Source organism: Hydractinia symbiolongicarpus, chromosome 6, assembly GCF_029227915.1.
Source record: "Hydractinia symbiolongicarpus strain clone_291-10 chromosome 6, HSymV2.1, whole genome shotgun sequence".
Lineage (NCBI taxonomy): Eukaryota > Metazoa > Cnidaria > Hydrozoa > Anthoathecata > Hydractiniidae > Hydractinia > Hydractinia symbiolongicarpus.
The window spans coordinates 17,887,830-17,904,973 of NC_079880.1; the positions used below are offsets into that span (position 1 = coordinate 17,887,830).

The following is a 17,144-nucleotide window of genomic DNA, read 5'->3' on the forward strand; positions in this document are numbered from 1 at the left end:
TTTCTTGAACATGATAGTTTAGTAGGCGACGTTTCGGGAGATCCTTCTCCCATCATCGGGCAAAGTAAAATGATGTTGAGCATGTATTTATATAATTGCAGAGGATCGAAATTCATAAAATTAACCAATCAGAAACGAGCTGATAATTATAGTTGAATACGGTAATTAACATTTTCGGACATGTAGGTAAGAAAACGGAGATGTGAAGAAAAACGAAATTGCGGACCACAGCTGGAGCTCAACATCATTTTACTTTGCCCGATGATGGGAGAAGGATCTCCCGAAACGTCGCCTACTAAACTATCATGTTCAAGAAATGATAAACTTTCCACAGTAATATGAATACTGAACAGACAAACCGAAATAATATCTTCAATAACCTCGTTTTCATGCAATGTTTTGATTTTTTGCCACCACGGCTAATCAGGAAAAGGCGATATTGAAATAGGTCTATTGCAAAAATAAGTATACTCAACAGCTTTATTCATACACTGTCTGACGTTGATATGTTTTGTCTTATTTGCTGCAATAAATAAAATATTTTTGCATGGTCACAGAGATGTCTATTCCAAACTTTTTTATTTCAATACCCGGCTGCAATCTATGTTTAATCGCGATATCTTTCCCAAAGGACTTGTACCGTAAATGCTCGATTAGGCGCCCGAAAATTTTACTAAAAGAGGTGCTTAATCGAGACGCATGTTAAGTGAGAGAGGGGCGCTGAAGCGAGCGCTTATGGTTTAAATTTTGTATAGGGTTTAACATCTGGTTGTGTTCCTTGGCTAAAAGTATTTTTTTTAATGCATGAGAAAAATAGGGATGTATTTTTTAAACTTTTGTAAGAGTCTTTAGTCAGTTGAATTTAGTCAGTTGTGACCTGATCGATTTGCCGGGGAAGGGAGTAATCTTTCCACATCTTTGTGGTCGAATGTTCATGCCAAGGTCAAACGCACCATAATACAGCCTTTAATTTGTTCTCAATTTATGTTTTTCATGTCGTATTTTTAGATCTTATTATTAAGTTCTTTATTTGCATACAAAGTTTATCAAACAAGCGTTGTTAAGAAAAAATCAAAAAGATGTTTCATAAAGGATGAAAAGTCGAGTCTCGCCCGTCCCCAGTTTATCTCAAAATGGTGTTAATGAAATAAAACAGGATATGAGCCATTTATCGACACAATCGAAAACAAACCAATCAAAACACATTCTCAAAAAAAATATGGAGGAGCTTTCACAGGACGAAAAAAGTTCGAACAATATCAAATCGTTTTTTAACCACTTAAATTCGACATTCGACAACCCCTCGCTAGAAAATATATATCAAAGTTATTTTTCGAAAAGAAGGCGTACCAGTTTGTTGTTCTTATTTCTTGTGCTTATTTGTTACAACGTTATACTTCTAATAGTGACCGCTATTGATTACCATGACGACAATTCATCGTATTTAGTTGCGCGCATGTGCATAACGAGCATATCGATTATTTTTTCAACCATAATTTGGACGATGTACGTCAGCCGTTGCGTCCAGCTGGAAAGTTATCGGTACTTACCAGGTTTACTCTGGATGATCGTTTACATTCAAATGTTGATGGATTTGTTGCTTTCACACGAAAATATTTTCCCGAGTTATGCTGTTGGAATATACACGTTTTTTATTTATATTACATACGCGATGATTACGTTTCGTTTGTACGCGTGTGTTATCGTGTCACTGATCGTAACGATCTCGCACGCCACAGTTATTGGCGTTATCACTGAAAATATATCAAGAACGGTTATCCTTCAGGTAAGCAAACATAATAAAACCTTTTTGTCATGTCAGCAATGGACGACCAAGTGTAAAACACACTTGGTCGTTCATTTCTTGCTTACCTTAAAAGTAAGACTGTAATATGAAGGGAGTGTTTTGATTTGAATTAAGCTGATTAAAATTAGGCTGTTGATTGTTTTGTAGTTCGCAACGCGATGAATTTTGCACAAATGTAGCAAAATCTCAATTCACAACGCCTTATAACTGTTCCTTTTCGAATACTGCGATTCTAAACTACTGTCGGTTTTGTGACACTGTCACAACCGCCACTTACTCATTAAAAGTCATCAATTCATGCTTTTATTCTAGATTGTGTCTAATCAACTGTTATTTTTGGCCGTCAATATGATAGGTGTTATGAATTATCTCGTAACAGATGTCAATCAAAGGCGCTCCTTCTTAGAGACAAGAGAAGCTATTCAAGTCAAATTATCTTTTGAGAAAGAAGAGAAAAACCAGGTCTGTTTGATGAACTCTCATGTTACATTTGAAAAATACTTGACAAAATTTTCTTTGAACAAAATCATTCACCGGACAAAATTTCGTCACTTTTGTGCATTTTTATTTCTTGTTTACTTTTTTCTCAGAAACTTTTTATACAGACAAAAAAACACTTAATTTTGAATTCAGTGTTCTATTACATAATCTTTGTTACCTCCGACAAATTTCAACGTAAAATTTTGACGTAAAATAATGTCATGCAAAAAGTGTTAATAGGCACAAAATTCCCATGGACCAAAATTTACTGCCATTAACCATGTAAATCGGAAGTTCGTCTGCTGAAAAATAAATACAAGCAGGTGCAAAATTAAAATTCCATTTCGATGATTTCAGGAGAAATGAAATTCATTTCGGCGTTGATTTTATTTCGTCCGCAATATATTCAAGTAAACACGATTTGCCCGAAATGAAACTATTGCACATGTGCACAAAGCTATTGCGCATGCGCAAATAGCTATTGCACATATGTACAAAATTATGGAGCATGGGCAGCTCACACAACCCCGATATAAAGAACTTCGTGTAATCACAACGATATTTCATATCGGCTTGAAATCTCATTTCAGGTAAATCTCATGTCAGTTTTACGTAAATGCTACCTGAGAAACACTACATTTTAATTTTACTTCGTCACTAAACTTATAAATCTAAGACAAAATTGATTTTTAGGCTGCAGTATCAATCTTTTTCTTAAGGCTTATTTACTTTATAAAAAACTCAGATGACGAGATTGGCCACACTGGGTATTCCCCGCAATCATTGTTCTTTTCAAAGAGGATCACTTTGTTTAAAACATGTTTCCTTTCCATTCATTTCCTCCTAACTATTTGTATCCGATTTTTTAGAGGCGTTTGTTACAGTCTGTTCTGCCTCCCACTTTGGCTCAAAAAATCATTGAAGACATGAAGCATGATGGAACTGTGTTTAGCGAAAATGTTGGATTCAAAAAAATTTACATCCAAAGTCACGATAGGTGCAGGTATGTTTATGTGCATTCTTAAAGCATCTGCAGACACGACAAGAAAGGTTATACCCGTAAACAACGTTGTTGATTTTATGGTACAATTTAGCATATTATTCGCCGATATTGTGGGCTTCACAGAATATGCGTCTACAGTGACTGCAGAAGAACTTATAATTATGTTGAACGAGTTATTTGCAAACTTTGACAAGCTTGCCAAGGTTGGTCCAAAAATCATCTGATTAATACATTCTTTAACCTCGTATACTTTATATACATTGTATACACCCTCTGATTTCATTGGATTTTATCTATACGCACTTTCTCTTCTAGCGCAATTATTGCCAAAGGATCAAGATTTTAGGAGATTGTTATTACTGCATCAGTGGTTTGAGCGATGAAGAAGTTGAACAAAATAACATGTCGCATGCTGAGAACTCGGTTGAAATGGGCTTGGCCATGGTGCAGCATATAAAGTAAGCGCTTTGACCACAAAACATCATTGCGATTAAATTAAAATAATTTGCTCAAGAAAACGTTTCTAAATGAACAACCCTCTCAACACAAAAAAGCTTCTGGTAAAATTTTAAAAATTTCAGTAACGCCCTAGGGCGTTTATTTAACCTTTTACGGAACTTAACACGGCCACATGCTTAGATTGATATAACCAAAGTCTATTTTAGAATTTACTACAGCCCAGCGATAACGAGTGGCGTTTACAAGTGGCGTTTTTATGAACAAACTTAGGGCGATGTTTAATTTCCCCAAGATTTAAGTAGGGAAAAAGTTAATTTTTTTAACTAAGAGATGCTTTTCAGGAAAGTACGAGAACAAACAAAAGTTAGTGTTTTGGACATGCGTGTTGGAATTCATTCTGGTCATGTGTTGGCTGGTATCCTTGGTCAAATGAAGTGGCAATTTGATGTATGGTCAAACGATGTCACCCTTGCTAACAAGATGGAATCCGGTGGCGTTCCAGGGTAAGTTGAAAATAAGATTTATATCCTGTCGAAGCACAACGAAGAATTTTTGGTATATTTTAAGTAAGCCACTTCTCAAATTCAATTACTAGTCGTGTCCACGTAACAGAAGAGACGTATCAACTAATCAAAGATTCCTATGAAGTTGACGAAGGGTACGGGGCCGAAAGAAATGATTATTTGAAAGAAAATGATGTAAAGACGTATTTGATAAGAAACGCGAAAAGAAGATTAACGGAGAAAAAGAATACTGGAAGTATGAAGCGGGCTGTGAGTTGACGTATTACAACATCTCCTTGCGAACGCGCACGCGCGTGTGCATGTCTTTCACTACTCCTTACTCCTAACTACTCTTAGTTTTGTTGTTTTAATAAATTTGATAAGAACAGCTCAGAATTTAAAAGGACCCGGAAACGAGGATGCACTACTCTAATTATTTTCTCATTTTTAGCATCTTATATCAACTTTCTTCCCAAGCTTAGTGAAATTGAGAACCAATTTGTAAAAACATTTAAAGTTCGGTTTACCACATTGCAAGACGCTTCTACTTTTAGGTAATAATGGTACAAAGAAAGCGAAGAGGACATTCCGAGCACGAAAATAGCAATTCAGGAGCTTTTTCCAAGCTTTCCAACGCATTTTCTCGAGTGTCGCATAAAATGAGCATAGAAAGTGTCGCAGAGGCGAGTGAGGTGGAAACAACAGTCTGTGATGAGGTGAGCAGAAAGATTGCTACGTCACATTTTCATTGCTACGTCACATTTTCATTGCTACGTCACATCTTCTCTGCTACGTGACATCTTCAATGCTACGTCTTATCTTTTTTGCTACGTCACGTGATCTTTTCTACGTCACATCTTCTTTAATGCTCCACATATTCATTTCTACGTCTTATCTTCTTTGCTACATCACGTGACCTTTTCTATGTCTCTTCTTCTTTGCTGCTTCACACCTTCATTGCTACGTCTTATCTTCTTTGCTACGCCACATCTACTTTGTACAGCACATCTTTTTATTTCATAATACACTAGTCGTTAAGGCCGTGGAAAAATCCACTTAGACAGGAGAAAAATGGAAGAGATAACGGTCACTTAAATTTTGATGACGTCAGCAAGGACCTGTAAATACACAAAAACGCTTTTGGAAAGTTTGTTTACCCGTTGCTTCTATAGTGTAGAGCTTAAAACACTGATTAAAATAATGTTTATGACTATATATTTCCGACTAACGCCTAAGAAAATGTAAAATAGGATCGTGTACTTTTGACAAAAGGTTACGAAAATATTGTGGTTTAGAGGTTTGTTGATGACGTCATCAACCCGTTTGAGAAATTTACTCGATTTGGTCCCGCTCCAAGTAAACATTCCCTAAGGCGCTTTTACAATGTCTAAACCTAAAATACATTCAGGAAGTATATATTCGAAGGATAAATTCACAACATAGAATAAGCTATTCTGTCGGCTATAAAATTATTTTAAACAACGTATGTAATTGAAAAGTCGAACTTAAATCGTTGCAGATAGTTGACATGTGAAATTCGCATTTGGTCTCTCCTAGTAAGATGTTGACCGATTTTTTTAGATAACTTCAGGAACTATGCATGGAACGCACACATCCACACAAAACCCGTAAGTTAAAAATTATAATCACTTAGGGAGTTACGACATTAGTTGATAGTATACTGTAAAAACGTGTTACGATGTTACACGTTGTGATCTTACACCATCATAACGACAACCATGAACTGTTTTAATTCATTGCAATGAGACGTTTCTAAAATGTTTTTGTTTGTTTTTCAGAGAAGAAGAACGTATCAACACCATGTTGGCTGCTGCACTAGAACATAGAAATTCAGAGTAAGGGTAACAGTTTTTGAAACATATTGTGTCGCACTTGACATTGATAATTACATTTCAGATTTTGTCCATGTTAAATGTTACATAGGTTTGAGCAAATAGGAGCTTTGCGTGTGTAGCCTTCTTTATATGAAGAGTACACGTTTCATCATCACATTGAAGGACGTTACATGCCTTGGGATCGATATAGGAGAATAGAGAAAGTAATTTTCCTGGCATCGAGATTGGAGGGTTGCTTAATCGCTGAATTGAGCCTGGTATTACTTACAAAATTGTTGCTTATAAAGATTTTAATAATTCGTTCAGATTAAAAGACGTTGCAAATATCATGACGTTGAAATTTAAGGATAGTAAAGCTGAGGTGGAGGTAACCGTGTTTGTTTTTATTGATTTATTAATTTAAATCATTCAATTTTTTGGCTGTGTGTGTGTTTCTTCCTAATTCCATCACCAAATGCAAGGAAAGATGTTCCCAGCTAGTGTTTTTTCTATTCGACGTTCCTAAAAATCTCTTTTTCCGAAAAAAGCATGTTACCGGGCCGACGGATGTCAAAACACCTCAGAAACAGAGATCAAATGTTTTTAATGCAACCGTGTTGGGGACAGTCACTATTTTGTTTATTAAGTTGCATTAAAATACTCTTCTTGGTTTTACTTTAGTACTATCGCGAGAAAAAAATATTTTGTTTAATATCATTGGCTGGGCCTTTGTTGGTGACAATCTTTAGTTTACTTGTTGAAGCCGTATTGCATTCACAGTAAGTTTATATCACTTGTATGAATTTATAAAGCACACCATCAAAAATATTATTGGACGCAGCTCCTAGCGTTTAAAACTCTGCGCTCTATGAACTTTATTTCCATTACCTCTTTCTTGGTGGATGAGACAGACTTACGTCTACAAATGCTTATAACTTGACTTCTCTTAAAACTGCCAAACACAGCCGTCAATGTTAGAAAAAAAATCTAATGCGAGCTGCGCCAAGAATGCCTTAATGAAAAGCGTTCGTGGCATTTATTATTCTTTTAGATATTTAAGGGGTCGTTTGTTCGCGGGGCGTTATGTCTAAGATTTTTCTATTAAGATCATTTAATATACTTTCGCTTATTTTGAATAAGCATTAAAATAAATAAGCATTATAAAAAAGGTATTTTTAATCTTAAGTACCGATTAACTCGGCTTAATTACCGGTTAACCCGGCTACTGACTTGAGTCAATAAAGCGGCCATGTATTCAGATAAATGCCACTTTTGGGAGAGGCTTAACAAAAAGGAGTGTTTAACAAGAGAAGCCTACTTATTATGCAATCCAATTATAAGTAGGTACGTTTGAAATATAAACACAGTAACATGGACCTCATTCAGGATATAAGTGCCTCAGTTTGCAATAAGTTTTGGTGTTACCTAGATGGATTGAATGTTTAGAAATATCTGTAACTCATATTGCAGCGTCAAAACGCTCAATTTTGTACACCTCAAAACAGTTCAAAAGTCAACTACATAATGATCTAAATCACCACTTTTTTCACTTTTAACCACTAACACTTTGTAACACAGAGATGTAAGTCACGACTATTTTCACTTTTAAACTCTAACACTTTGTAACACCAAGATTTGAATTACCATTCATATATTTACTTTGTAACAATGGACTTTTATTTTTAGGAAAATTATGAATTACGTCACGTTCGGCTGCAGCTTTTTGCTGTTGTTAGTGTTTTGGATATTAACTTGGATAGGACGGTATTCGCAGGTAACTGTTTGTTGTTGTGGTAACTTGTTGATGTGGCCCATTAAATACTGCGTTCGTGTGATATTCATTCATTTTGGTGCTGCATAATAAAAAAAAATATGTTGCATCAATGAAAGCAACGCTTCTTTGGATGCTAATTTAAAGCTTTATAACTGTAATACATCAACTACAATGTTTTGATTTAGTTCGTTTTGAGAAAAGCTAACAGCAAAACTCAGATGTTGCATGGTGGTGCGTTGCGAAATAACAATCTCCACATTATTGGTTTCTTACCTTGTCACAAATCTTTTAAAATCTCTACTTTCATTTTTAGTCAATACCGTCAAGCTTATTACGACTATCAAATTTGTTTCATTATTTCGCCCCGGTGCGTGACGTCACCACCTTCGTAAGCGTGATCATTGTTATTTTTGCTGAAATGCTGGATGTGGTGAGTGTATTGAGTGCTCCTTTAAAATTAAAAAAAAAATGTAAAGAAAAAAAAAAAACGGAAGAAGTCCAAAGGATGAGTTTATTTTTATGTGAATATATTTATAAACCGCTTTAGAAATTTATAACACAGAGATATGAAACACCACTATTTTCACTTTTAACCACTAACACTTTGTGGCACAGAGACGTAACTTACTTTCCTATATTTTTAAACAATAGATATTTCAAGCACCTGCATAAAACCTTCATTAACGATTACTCAAAATTGATTTCACATCGCCTGTCTTTTCAAGATAAAACGTATAAAAACAGGACCATCTCGCCCACCCCGACTGTACGCAGAAAACTAGGAGTTATTTTTTGTTTTTAACATTTGCCTAGACTCTTTGGTTCACGTTTAAATAAACAGCTTATAGCTTTCCAAAGTTAAACTAAAATTTGTTATCTCTCCTCTCAAACTATATCACCAACACTTTCCTTAAAATGATGTGATGACACAAATAGACTTGCGGTTATTACCACACACAAAAAAACTTGCGGTTTTTTACCACACTCAAAAAAAGTTGCGGTTATTACCACGCACAAAAAAACTTGCAGTTATTACCACACACAAAAAGATTTGCGGTTATTACCACACACAAAAGACTTGCGGTTATTACCACACACAAAAAGTCGTGGTTATTACCACACACAAAAAAACTTGTGGTTATTACCACACACAAAAGACTTGCGGTTATTACCACACACATAAAACATGTGGTTATTACCACACACAAAAAGTCGTGGTTATTACCACACACAAAAAAACTTGTGGTTATTACCACACACAAAAAAACTTGTGGTTATTACCACACACAAAAGACTTGCGGTTATTACCACACACAAAAAGTCGTGGTTATTACCACACACAAAAAAACTTGTGGTTATTACCACACACAAAAGACTTGCGGTTATTACCACACACATAAAACATGTGGTTATTACCACACACAAAAAGTCGTGGTTATTACCACACACAAAAAGACTTGCGGTTATTACCACACACAAAAGACTTGCGGTTATTGCCACACAAAAAAAACTTGCGGTTATTGCCACACACAAAAGAGTTGCGGTTATTACCACACACATAAAACATGTGGTTATTACCACACACAAAAAGTCGTGGTTATTACCACACACAAAAAGACTTGCGGTTATTACCACACAAAAAAAACATGTGGTTATTACCACACACAAAAGACTTGCGGTTATTACCACACACATAAAACATGTGGTTATTACCACACACAAAAAGTCGTGGTTATTACCACACACAAAAGAACTTGCAGTTTTTACCACACACAAAAAACTTGTGGTTATTACCACACACAAAAGAGTCGTGGTTATTACCACACACAAAAGAACTTGCAGTTTTTACCACACACAAAAAACTTGTGGTTATTACCACACACAAAAAAACTTGTGGTTATTACCACACACAAAAAACTTGTGCTTATTACCACACACAAAAAACTTGTGCTTATTACCACACACAAAAAGTCGTGGTTATTACCACACACAAAAGAACTTGCAGTTTTTACCACACACAAAAAACTTGTGGTTATTACCAAACACAAAAAGTCGTGGTTATTACCACACACAAAAGAACTTGCAGTTTTTACCACACACAAAAAACTTGTGCTTATTACCACACACAAAAAAACTTGTGCTTATTACCACACACAAAAAAACTTGTGGTTATTACTACACACAAAAAAACTTGTGGTTATTACCACACACAAAAAAACTTGTGGTTATTACTACACCCATAAAAACTTGCGGTTATTGTTTTCTTAGATATTCACAAACTCTGTTAAAGACGAACAAGCCTGTTATCCGATGGTATAACATTTGGATTTTTATCTTAATTCCTCCGACATTGTATATTCAATCATATTCGTGCATTTGTTACTAAACCTTAATTTATCTGTCATCTTTTCACCCTTCCAAAAAGTATTCACTGTCTCACAATACTGTTTCTACATATTTTGCTTTACATTTTAGTATTACTCATATCAGGGGATATTAATCGCGTTGGTAATTTCAACTTTAATACAGTTGTCATTTCTAATGAGGATTTCTCTCTTGTTCCTCACGACGATTACGTACACCATACTGCATTATGTCATCATCCAAGACAACTTTAACCGAGTCGACATCATCACTAAGAACAAGTGAGTAGTCCTGTCTTCATTGTATCACACAATGAATGATGATTTTTTAACAATTAGAGGAAAGGGTGAATAGAGACAAGGGGGTTGAAAGAGAAAGTAGTTATAGATGAATTCAAGTACTTTCGTCACACTTTATAAACCTTTTTTAATGCAGGTCCATATTAGACACGAAACTTGTGCTGAGTTTGGAGTTTATTTTCTACTTCCTTGTGATATCTTTTCATTCAAGACAGGTATGATAGCCTTGTTTGTTCATTTATTTTTGTTTTTTTGTTTCTTTGTTTTTTTGTTTTTTTGTTTCTTTGTTTGCTCAATCAGCAGTTCCCTTTCTTTAGTCTGAGGGTACTTCGCGAGTATTAATGTTGTGGAAAAAAGAAGTAAGTTATTTCATCACAACACAATATGTTCTTTTTTCAAATTTCTCGAGTGATTTAACCTTTGTAAACATTAGGCTCTAGACAATAAGGAAGGAGTTGAAAACTTACGACACCGAAACGAGCGGTTGATGCAAAATATCCTGCCAATTCACGTGATTGATCATTTTCTAAAGATAGATAACAAGGATGAAACCGTATGTAGCTTTTGATTTTCGACTCAAGCCATCCCTTTTTTTTTGCTTAAGGCCTGGACATGAGTACAACTTTTGGAGAACTCACATAGATATAAAAAAAAATATGCAGCGCAACATGTCAGGACTGACAAAGTAATTGTTCAGGTAGCATTAGTGCTCAAAAGACTCAAACAACGAGAATAAAACACTAAGCCCCATGTAAAAGATGCTTACACGTACTAAGATTTAAATTAGAGTAATACGGTTATTTGTAGGAACTCTACAGTAGATCCTACCAATCAGTTGGGGTTATTTTTGCGTCTATTCCGAACTTCGCAAGTTTCTACACAGAGGAAAGTTACAACAAAGGTGGTATAGAATGCATGCGTGTTCTGAATGAAATCATCTCTGATTTTGACGAGGTAAACAATTTTCATTGATGATTTTGTAAAGCAAGCATAGTAAAGTACATTGGTCTGACAAATCGTGGAGTAAGAAAAAAGCTTTTCATTCATTATTTGTTCATCTTTTAATAAAGCACTTTTTTTGCTTTTACTGTCAAATATATCCGATTATGTGTACTGATGTTACCTTTTAGGTTTTGCAAGAACCAAGGTTCAGTCTGATTGAAAAGATTAAAACCGTGAATAGTTGCTATATGGCAGCCTCTGGTTTGATTGATAAGGAGGTAGAATGGCGGTTTTTTCAATGAGCATAAACGATCTTCTTTTTACGTTAACCAAGAAAGAAGGAAGGGCGGGTGTTAACCAGCTGGAAAATAAAGATAACACTTTATCTCTAACAGAAAAGTGATGAGACAAAGAGGAGGAATGATATCTGTTAATGATGTACTTGTGTTACTATGAAAAACAGTCAAAGTTGCACTAGCAGCGGAAGCTGGATCAAAAAAATAAAACTCAATTTTTGCGTTTCTTTTTGGCTTTATTTAGGTAAATTCTCCAGATGTTGTGAAAGGTGATCCGTGGCAGCATTTGGTTGACTTGACAGACTTTGCTCTCGCACTTCGAGATAAGTTAGATGCTATCAATATTGAATCATTCAATAACTTCGAACTTCGAGTAGGTAAGAGCAACATCAAAAAACATACTACTATAAGACAACTTAAAAAAACTCTACGTAACAATTACCGATAGTTGACATTTTTTTGAGGTTCCGTTTGTCTCCTCCATAGAGAGACTGTATTGGAATACGATATAAATTAAGAAGGCTTGGTGCTGTAGCTACCAAAAGTACTCTTTACTTTTTCAAAAAGCAAATCTTAACCTCAAATTCAGAATGTCCGACAGCAAATGGCGATACCGTTTGTACAATCAATTATAGAATAACCCACAGGTTTATTTACTATGAAGAAAGTAATATAAAACTATTGTTTGACTTTTTAGGTATAGCAAACGGTCCAGTTGTTGCGGGTGTAATAGGGGCAAAAAAACCTCATTACGACATCTGGGGTAACACTGTGAACATCGCAAGTAGGATGGAATCGACGGGAAGGTCGGGAACAATTCAGGTAGTTTTTTTGTTTGTAAAAAATATGATCAATAACAAACCGTAACTAATAACGTTGAAGTTAACGGTGCCAATGCGAAAATGTAACGTGTTGATATCAAACATTTGCGCTTACATGTGAAAAGAAGCAAACTGATGATCCATTTTAGCTTCCCTTACATTTTCGTTTTTCCTATCCAATAACCGGTAGCCGATATCATAAACCAGTTGTTGCTTTAGGTACTGAAAAATACTTACGAAGTGTTGAAAGATCGTGGATTTGAGTTCGAGCAAAGAGGATATGTTAATATAAAGGGGAAAGGAAGACTCTTAACGTATATGCTTATCACGCGAACATATCAAGATTTTTGTAAGCCGATAAGATTTCAAAAATCCGAAAGTTAAATACACTGTGCTGCGTCACGAGAAACGATATATAACGCTTACTTAATCACATAGCTTAAAAAGAGTAGATAAGCCTCACATCAGTATACAAGATGCTGTTACCGCACCACACTAAGAAACCAAATCCAAAATGAACAGGTCCATACGTCTGTAAAAACAGATGGAAGAACTTCCATTTTGTCAAGTTTGCTCAAAGTACTCTGTTTTGATGTGACAGGAAGCTAGTTGATTTTTCTGCACATCAGTTGCACACATCAATTGTAGATTATAACTTTGATCTTTTAGTTAAAAAAAGTGCGTTGGGAACTTTTTTTGCATTAAAACCTTTTTACACAATTTTGTTTTTATTAGTAACTCTCACCCTTTAATGTCACACATACCTCTTAGAATTTTTACACTTCTCAGTGTGGATACTGTTTCTTAATTTTATAAAAAAGTTGATTGGGTTTTATAAGCAGCGAAAACAAATGTGCATTGGTACTGCACTAGATAACTCCCAACAGAAGTGTAGAAAAATTTCAACGTATTAAGTTATTGGGTATCACATGTTTTAACTCCTATTGTAGAGCCCTTATGGGCGTTTGAGACTAAAATAAATGGTGTATAAGTCACCCTAAGATTGAAAATTTAAAACTTCAGGTTCTAAACGAAATATGTCACTAGCCCATGCAATATTCCGTCCGAAACACACTGCGGTACTGCTAATGCAGAAAGCCCCAGGATATGTTTCATCAAATTAAAAAAATTTCACGTTGGCGAAGATGAAACAATTTGATCGATTACTATGGAGCACGTGGAACTCGCTTGCGAACCTAGGGGACCCTGTCCCCCGCTCTGCAACACTTTCTATCTCTTTAATAATAGCCGTCGTCTGACTGTGTCCGCGAAAGCCGTGTCCCGTGGCGTAAATACAAAAACTACATGCGATATATTTTTGCCGGCTTTGTTTTCACCGCTCGCGCGTAGTACGCTAATCACGACGCCTGATTCTTTAAAAAAAATTATCCACGATTTTTGCGACCAGAAAGAATCCAAGATTTTTGCCTAAAAAAACTATGAGGAGGGATCCGGGTCAAAATTCCGTGCATTCGGTCGTCCGTTTTAGGCGTTCGTTTTAGCATTCGTGTGAACTTTCGTCCGTTTAAGGCATTCGTTTTAGTCGTTCGTTTTAGGTGTCCGTTTTAGCGGTTGGTTTTAGGCGTTGGTTTCAGGCGTTCGCGGAATCGTTTGATTGTTTTGGTGATCGCGAGATTGAGCTCTCATATTTTAAGTATTTTGCAGAACCAGTTCTTGATTTATTACTTGAATTTTGAACTCCATCGTTGATGTTTGCTGTGAATGACGTGGAAGATATGCGAAAATGGAGCTATGTAAATCAAGTGAGTGGAATTGCATTCTTCTTTTCCTTACCATAGCTTTACCTTCTGTACTTTTGAAAAATATTAAATGTATGTAAAATTATTTTGAAATCAAGTTTAGTGACACAGTGACATTCTTTTCTGTGGTTAATTAACTCATTCTTTATAAAACAAATACATCAGTGCTTGATGATCATTAACCATGGATTTGCAAACGTTAACATAATTTCGTGAAGTGCCAATCGAATTTTTAAAATAACTGTGTTTAGATTCAAAACGCAAGGTTTTAACAGGTGCACCAAATTTTCGAATATGCATTGGATAATGCAAAAAGCAATTAAAAATCTATATAAACTGTCACTGATACGGTAATGGGGCAAAAACGAGAACTCCAAGGACCATAGAAGTTGGGGCACATAGAAAAACAAAATGAAAAAAAGGTGAAGGTAGCTAGTGTAGTAGTGAGTCTCTTTATAGCGCTAAAGGCTAGCTAGCCTCTAGCCGAATTTCTTATTATTTCTAGCTAGCTATACATAAACAGTGTTGGAGCTATAGCTAGCTAGCTTCAGCATCTAAGGAATTAACAAAAAACTCCAAGGGAATCAAGACAATTTAGCTAACCTGTTGTTGCGGAAAAGATTCAAAAAAAAGCATAGGTGGCATCTTGCATTTAAAAAAATCATCACATCTTATTTTTTTGTCAGATAAAAGAGGCAATTATTTTACTGTTTGCCGAAATTTTTAACCGATGAAGCATAACACAAAAACAATGAAAACAATAGAACTACAAAAAAATATCCTCTTCCTTTGTTTAGCTCCAACCTGGCGTCAAACTCCTTGTTCGGCTTTGAGAAATGAGACCGTGGGTTTACTTTGTTTACGTCACGTGGTTAAAACGACTCAATTTGATTTGCTAAAATAATATTAACGACTGACTTTCCAAAAAGAGCTACCCTCGACATACATAAAAACATGTAACGGTCTATTCAAAGTGAAAAAGTAAAAGCATCTTTGAAAAAGTAAGAAAAATTCAAATGAAGAATTAGGGTGTGGGGTTATAAAGTATAATTAAAAAATGTTAGCTAGTTGTAAAAGTTAAAAAGTGGAGTTAGAAGCTACGAGAAGTTGCTTTAGATGTGAAGAGTGGAGAGTAATAAAGTAAAGTTTGAAATAGATTAGAATTTACACAGGATTTGAATTTAGAAATTATAAGAACATTGATATTTTTCAACTTTCAGTTTTTAGTCATATGTTTTACTTTTCTATGTAGCACATTTAACGTTGTCAAGCAGAGTCGCATTTTACAGAAAAAAGCCACTTACAAGTCTCAAATTTTCAACTTTTTAGATTTTACCGCTATTTTATGCTTTAAGGCTTGATTCCTTAGTTAGCTGTGGAACACACAGCTTCTAGTTTCGGCTGAAAGCTCGAACAAATTCCTGATCTTCTGAGATTTAAGTGAAGATATGCGTATCTCGGACGCGGTTAGTATAATTGACGTTTAATCTGCGATTTTAAAAGTTGCATAGCTCAGGTTTGGAAAAGATATCTTTTTGTCTATGTTTTCTATTCTTCTATATATGCTAATAAAGATACCATCACATCCATGTAAATCTTAGTAAAATCATTTTCTTATCTTTGGCTATAACTGGCGTATATATATAGCAGGCCAGCTAACGTGGTCAGTGTCAGTAGGTAGCAATACAGACAGCTAGCTATAGCTATTTTGTGCTTTTCTCCAAAGTTTTTCATTTAGTTTGGTATAAGTGCATTTTGTGCTATCCATCTTTATTACTTCTTGTGTTATCTTTTACCAACCTGAAGCTAGCCACAAAAGTAAGGAATGTCTCATTACTTTTGTGACTAGCTTCAGCTCAGGTCAGCTATAAATCTATATAATAATACGCTAAGTGTGTCTGTCTGTGTGTCTGTGACAGGCAAAGTGGATGTCTTCATTTTCCTTTGATGTTGCCGAATCTATATAATAATACGCTAAGTGTGTCTGTCTGTGTGTCTGTGACAGGCAAAGTGGATGTCTTCATTTTCCTTTGATGTTGCCGAAAAATGCATCTCTAATATGTCAAATTTTCTGACGTTACGCCGCGACGAAAATAACACTACTTTAACGTCAATATCCTATATTAAATTAATGAAACCATTACAGTGCACCTAAAACTTTGAGGCCAAATAACTTGGAAACGAGGTGGTGACGTCAATGATTTTTCACCGCGTGGGTAACTAGGGACCACCTAGGATCAATTTGGGTAATTTTCCCAAACCCGGATCCCCGAATCCGTTTCGGAATGGACGGGTTGATGACGTCATCAAAAAACCTTTAAACCCTAATATTTCTGCAACCGTTTCTCAAAGGTACATCATCTTATACATTTTCTTGATCAGCGTTTCAAGATCTATGCGATGGAGGCAACAGGTATACTAATTTCTAAAAAAATATTTAGGGTTTTGACGGTTCTTTGATGACGTCAGCAAAATTTTTAAACCCTGATATCTCATTAGGCGTTTGTCGAGAACATATGATTCTGTACGTTATTTTGGCCAGTGTTTCAACCTCTACACATTACAGACAAAGAATAAACAAATTTCGCATTGTTTTTTTTATCTGCACTGCACTGCTGACGTCAGCAAAACATCTAATACAACTTTCATTTTATTGACCTTTTGCATTTATCCACGGGGTTTATACACTAATCTTATATAATAATACGAAGTGTATGTGACGGTCATAGTGGATATCCTCATTTTCCTATGATGTCGCCGAAAAAAATTATGTCTTAAATGTTAAATTTTATGACGTTTCG

The 17,144-nt window shown here is 35.4% G+C and overlaps 1 protein-coding gene across 1 annotated transcript; it reads left to right on the forward strand.

Moving 5' to 3' along the window:
- Window positions 1-302: 302 nt before the first annotated feature.
- LOC130647287 (adenylate cyclase type 3-like) lies at window positions 303-13,303 on the forward strand. The gene is made up of 24 exons (XM_057453083.1): window positions 303-1,786; window positions 2,120-2,269; window positions 3,157-3,290; window positions 3,382-3,493; window positions 3,606-3,748; window positions 4,091-4,252; window positions 4,345-4,522; window positions 4,807-4,968; window positions 5,834-5,880; window positions 6,052-6,108; window positions 6,415-6,475; window positions 6,769-6,866; window positions 7,774-7,861; window positions 8,175-8,291; window positions 10,130-10,174; window positions 10,337-10,506; window positions 10,661-10,739; window positions 10,842-10,883; window positions 10,958-11,077; window positions 11,332-11,478; window positions 11,655-11,744; window positions 12,007-12,139; window positions 12,460-12,584; window positions 12,803-13,303. Exons 1-24 carry the CDS (start codon window positions 1,094-1,096, stop codon window positions 12,965-12,967), a joined length of 3,318 nt encoding a protein of 1,105 aa, XP_057309066.1. The 5' UTR covers window positions 303-1,093; the 3' UTR covers window positions 12,968-13,303.
- The last annotated feature ends 3,841 nt before the right edge of the window (window positions 13,304-17,144 follow it).

Coding starts and splice junctions, on each gene's coding strand:
- LOC130647287 (XM_057453083.1), top strand. CDS start 1,094: ATGAAAAGTCGAGTCTCGCCCGTCCCCAGTTTATCTCAAAATGGTGTT. Junction 3,749..4,090: donor GCCATGGTGCAGCATATAAA/GTAAGCGCTTTG, acceptor GATGCTTTTCAG/GAAAGTACGAGAACAAACAA. Junction 10,175..10,336: donor AACAAGCCTGTTATCCGATG/GTATAACATTTG, acceptor TTTACATTTTAG/TATTACTCATATCAGGGGAT.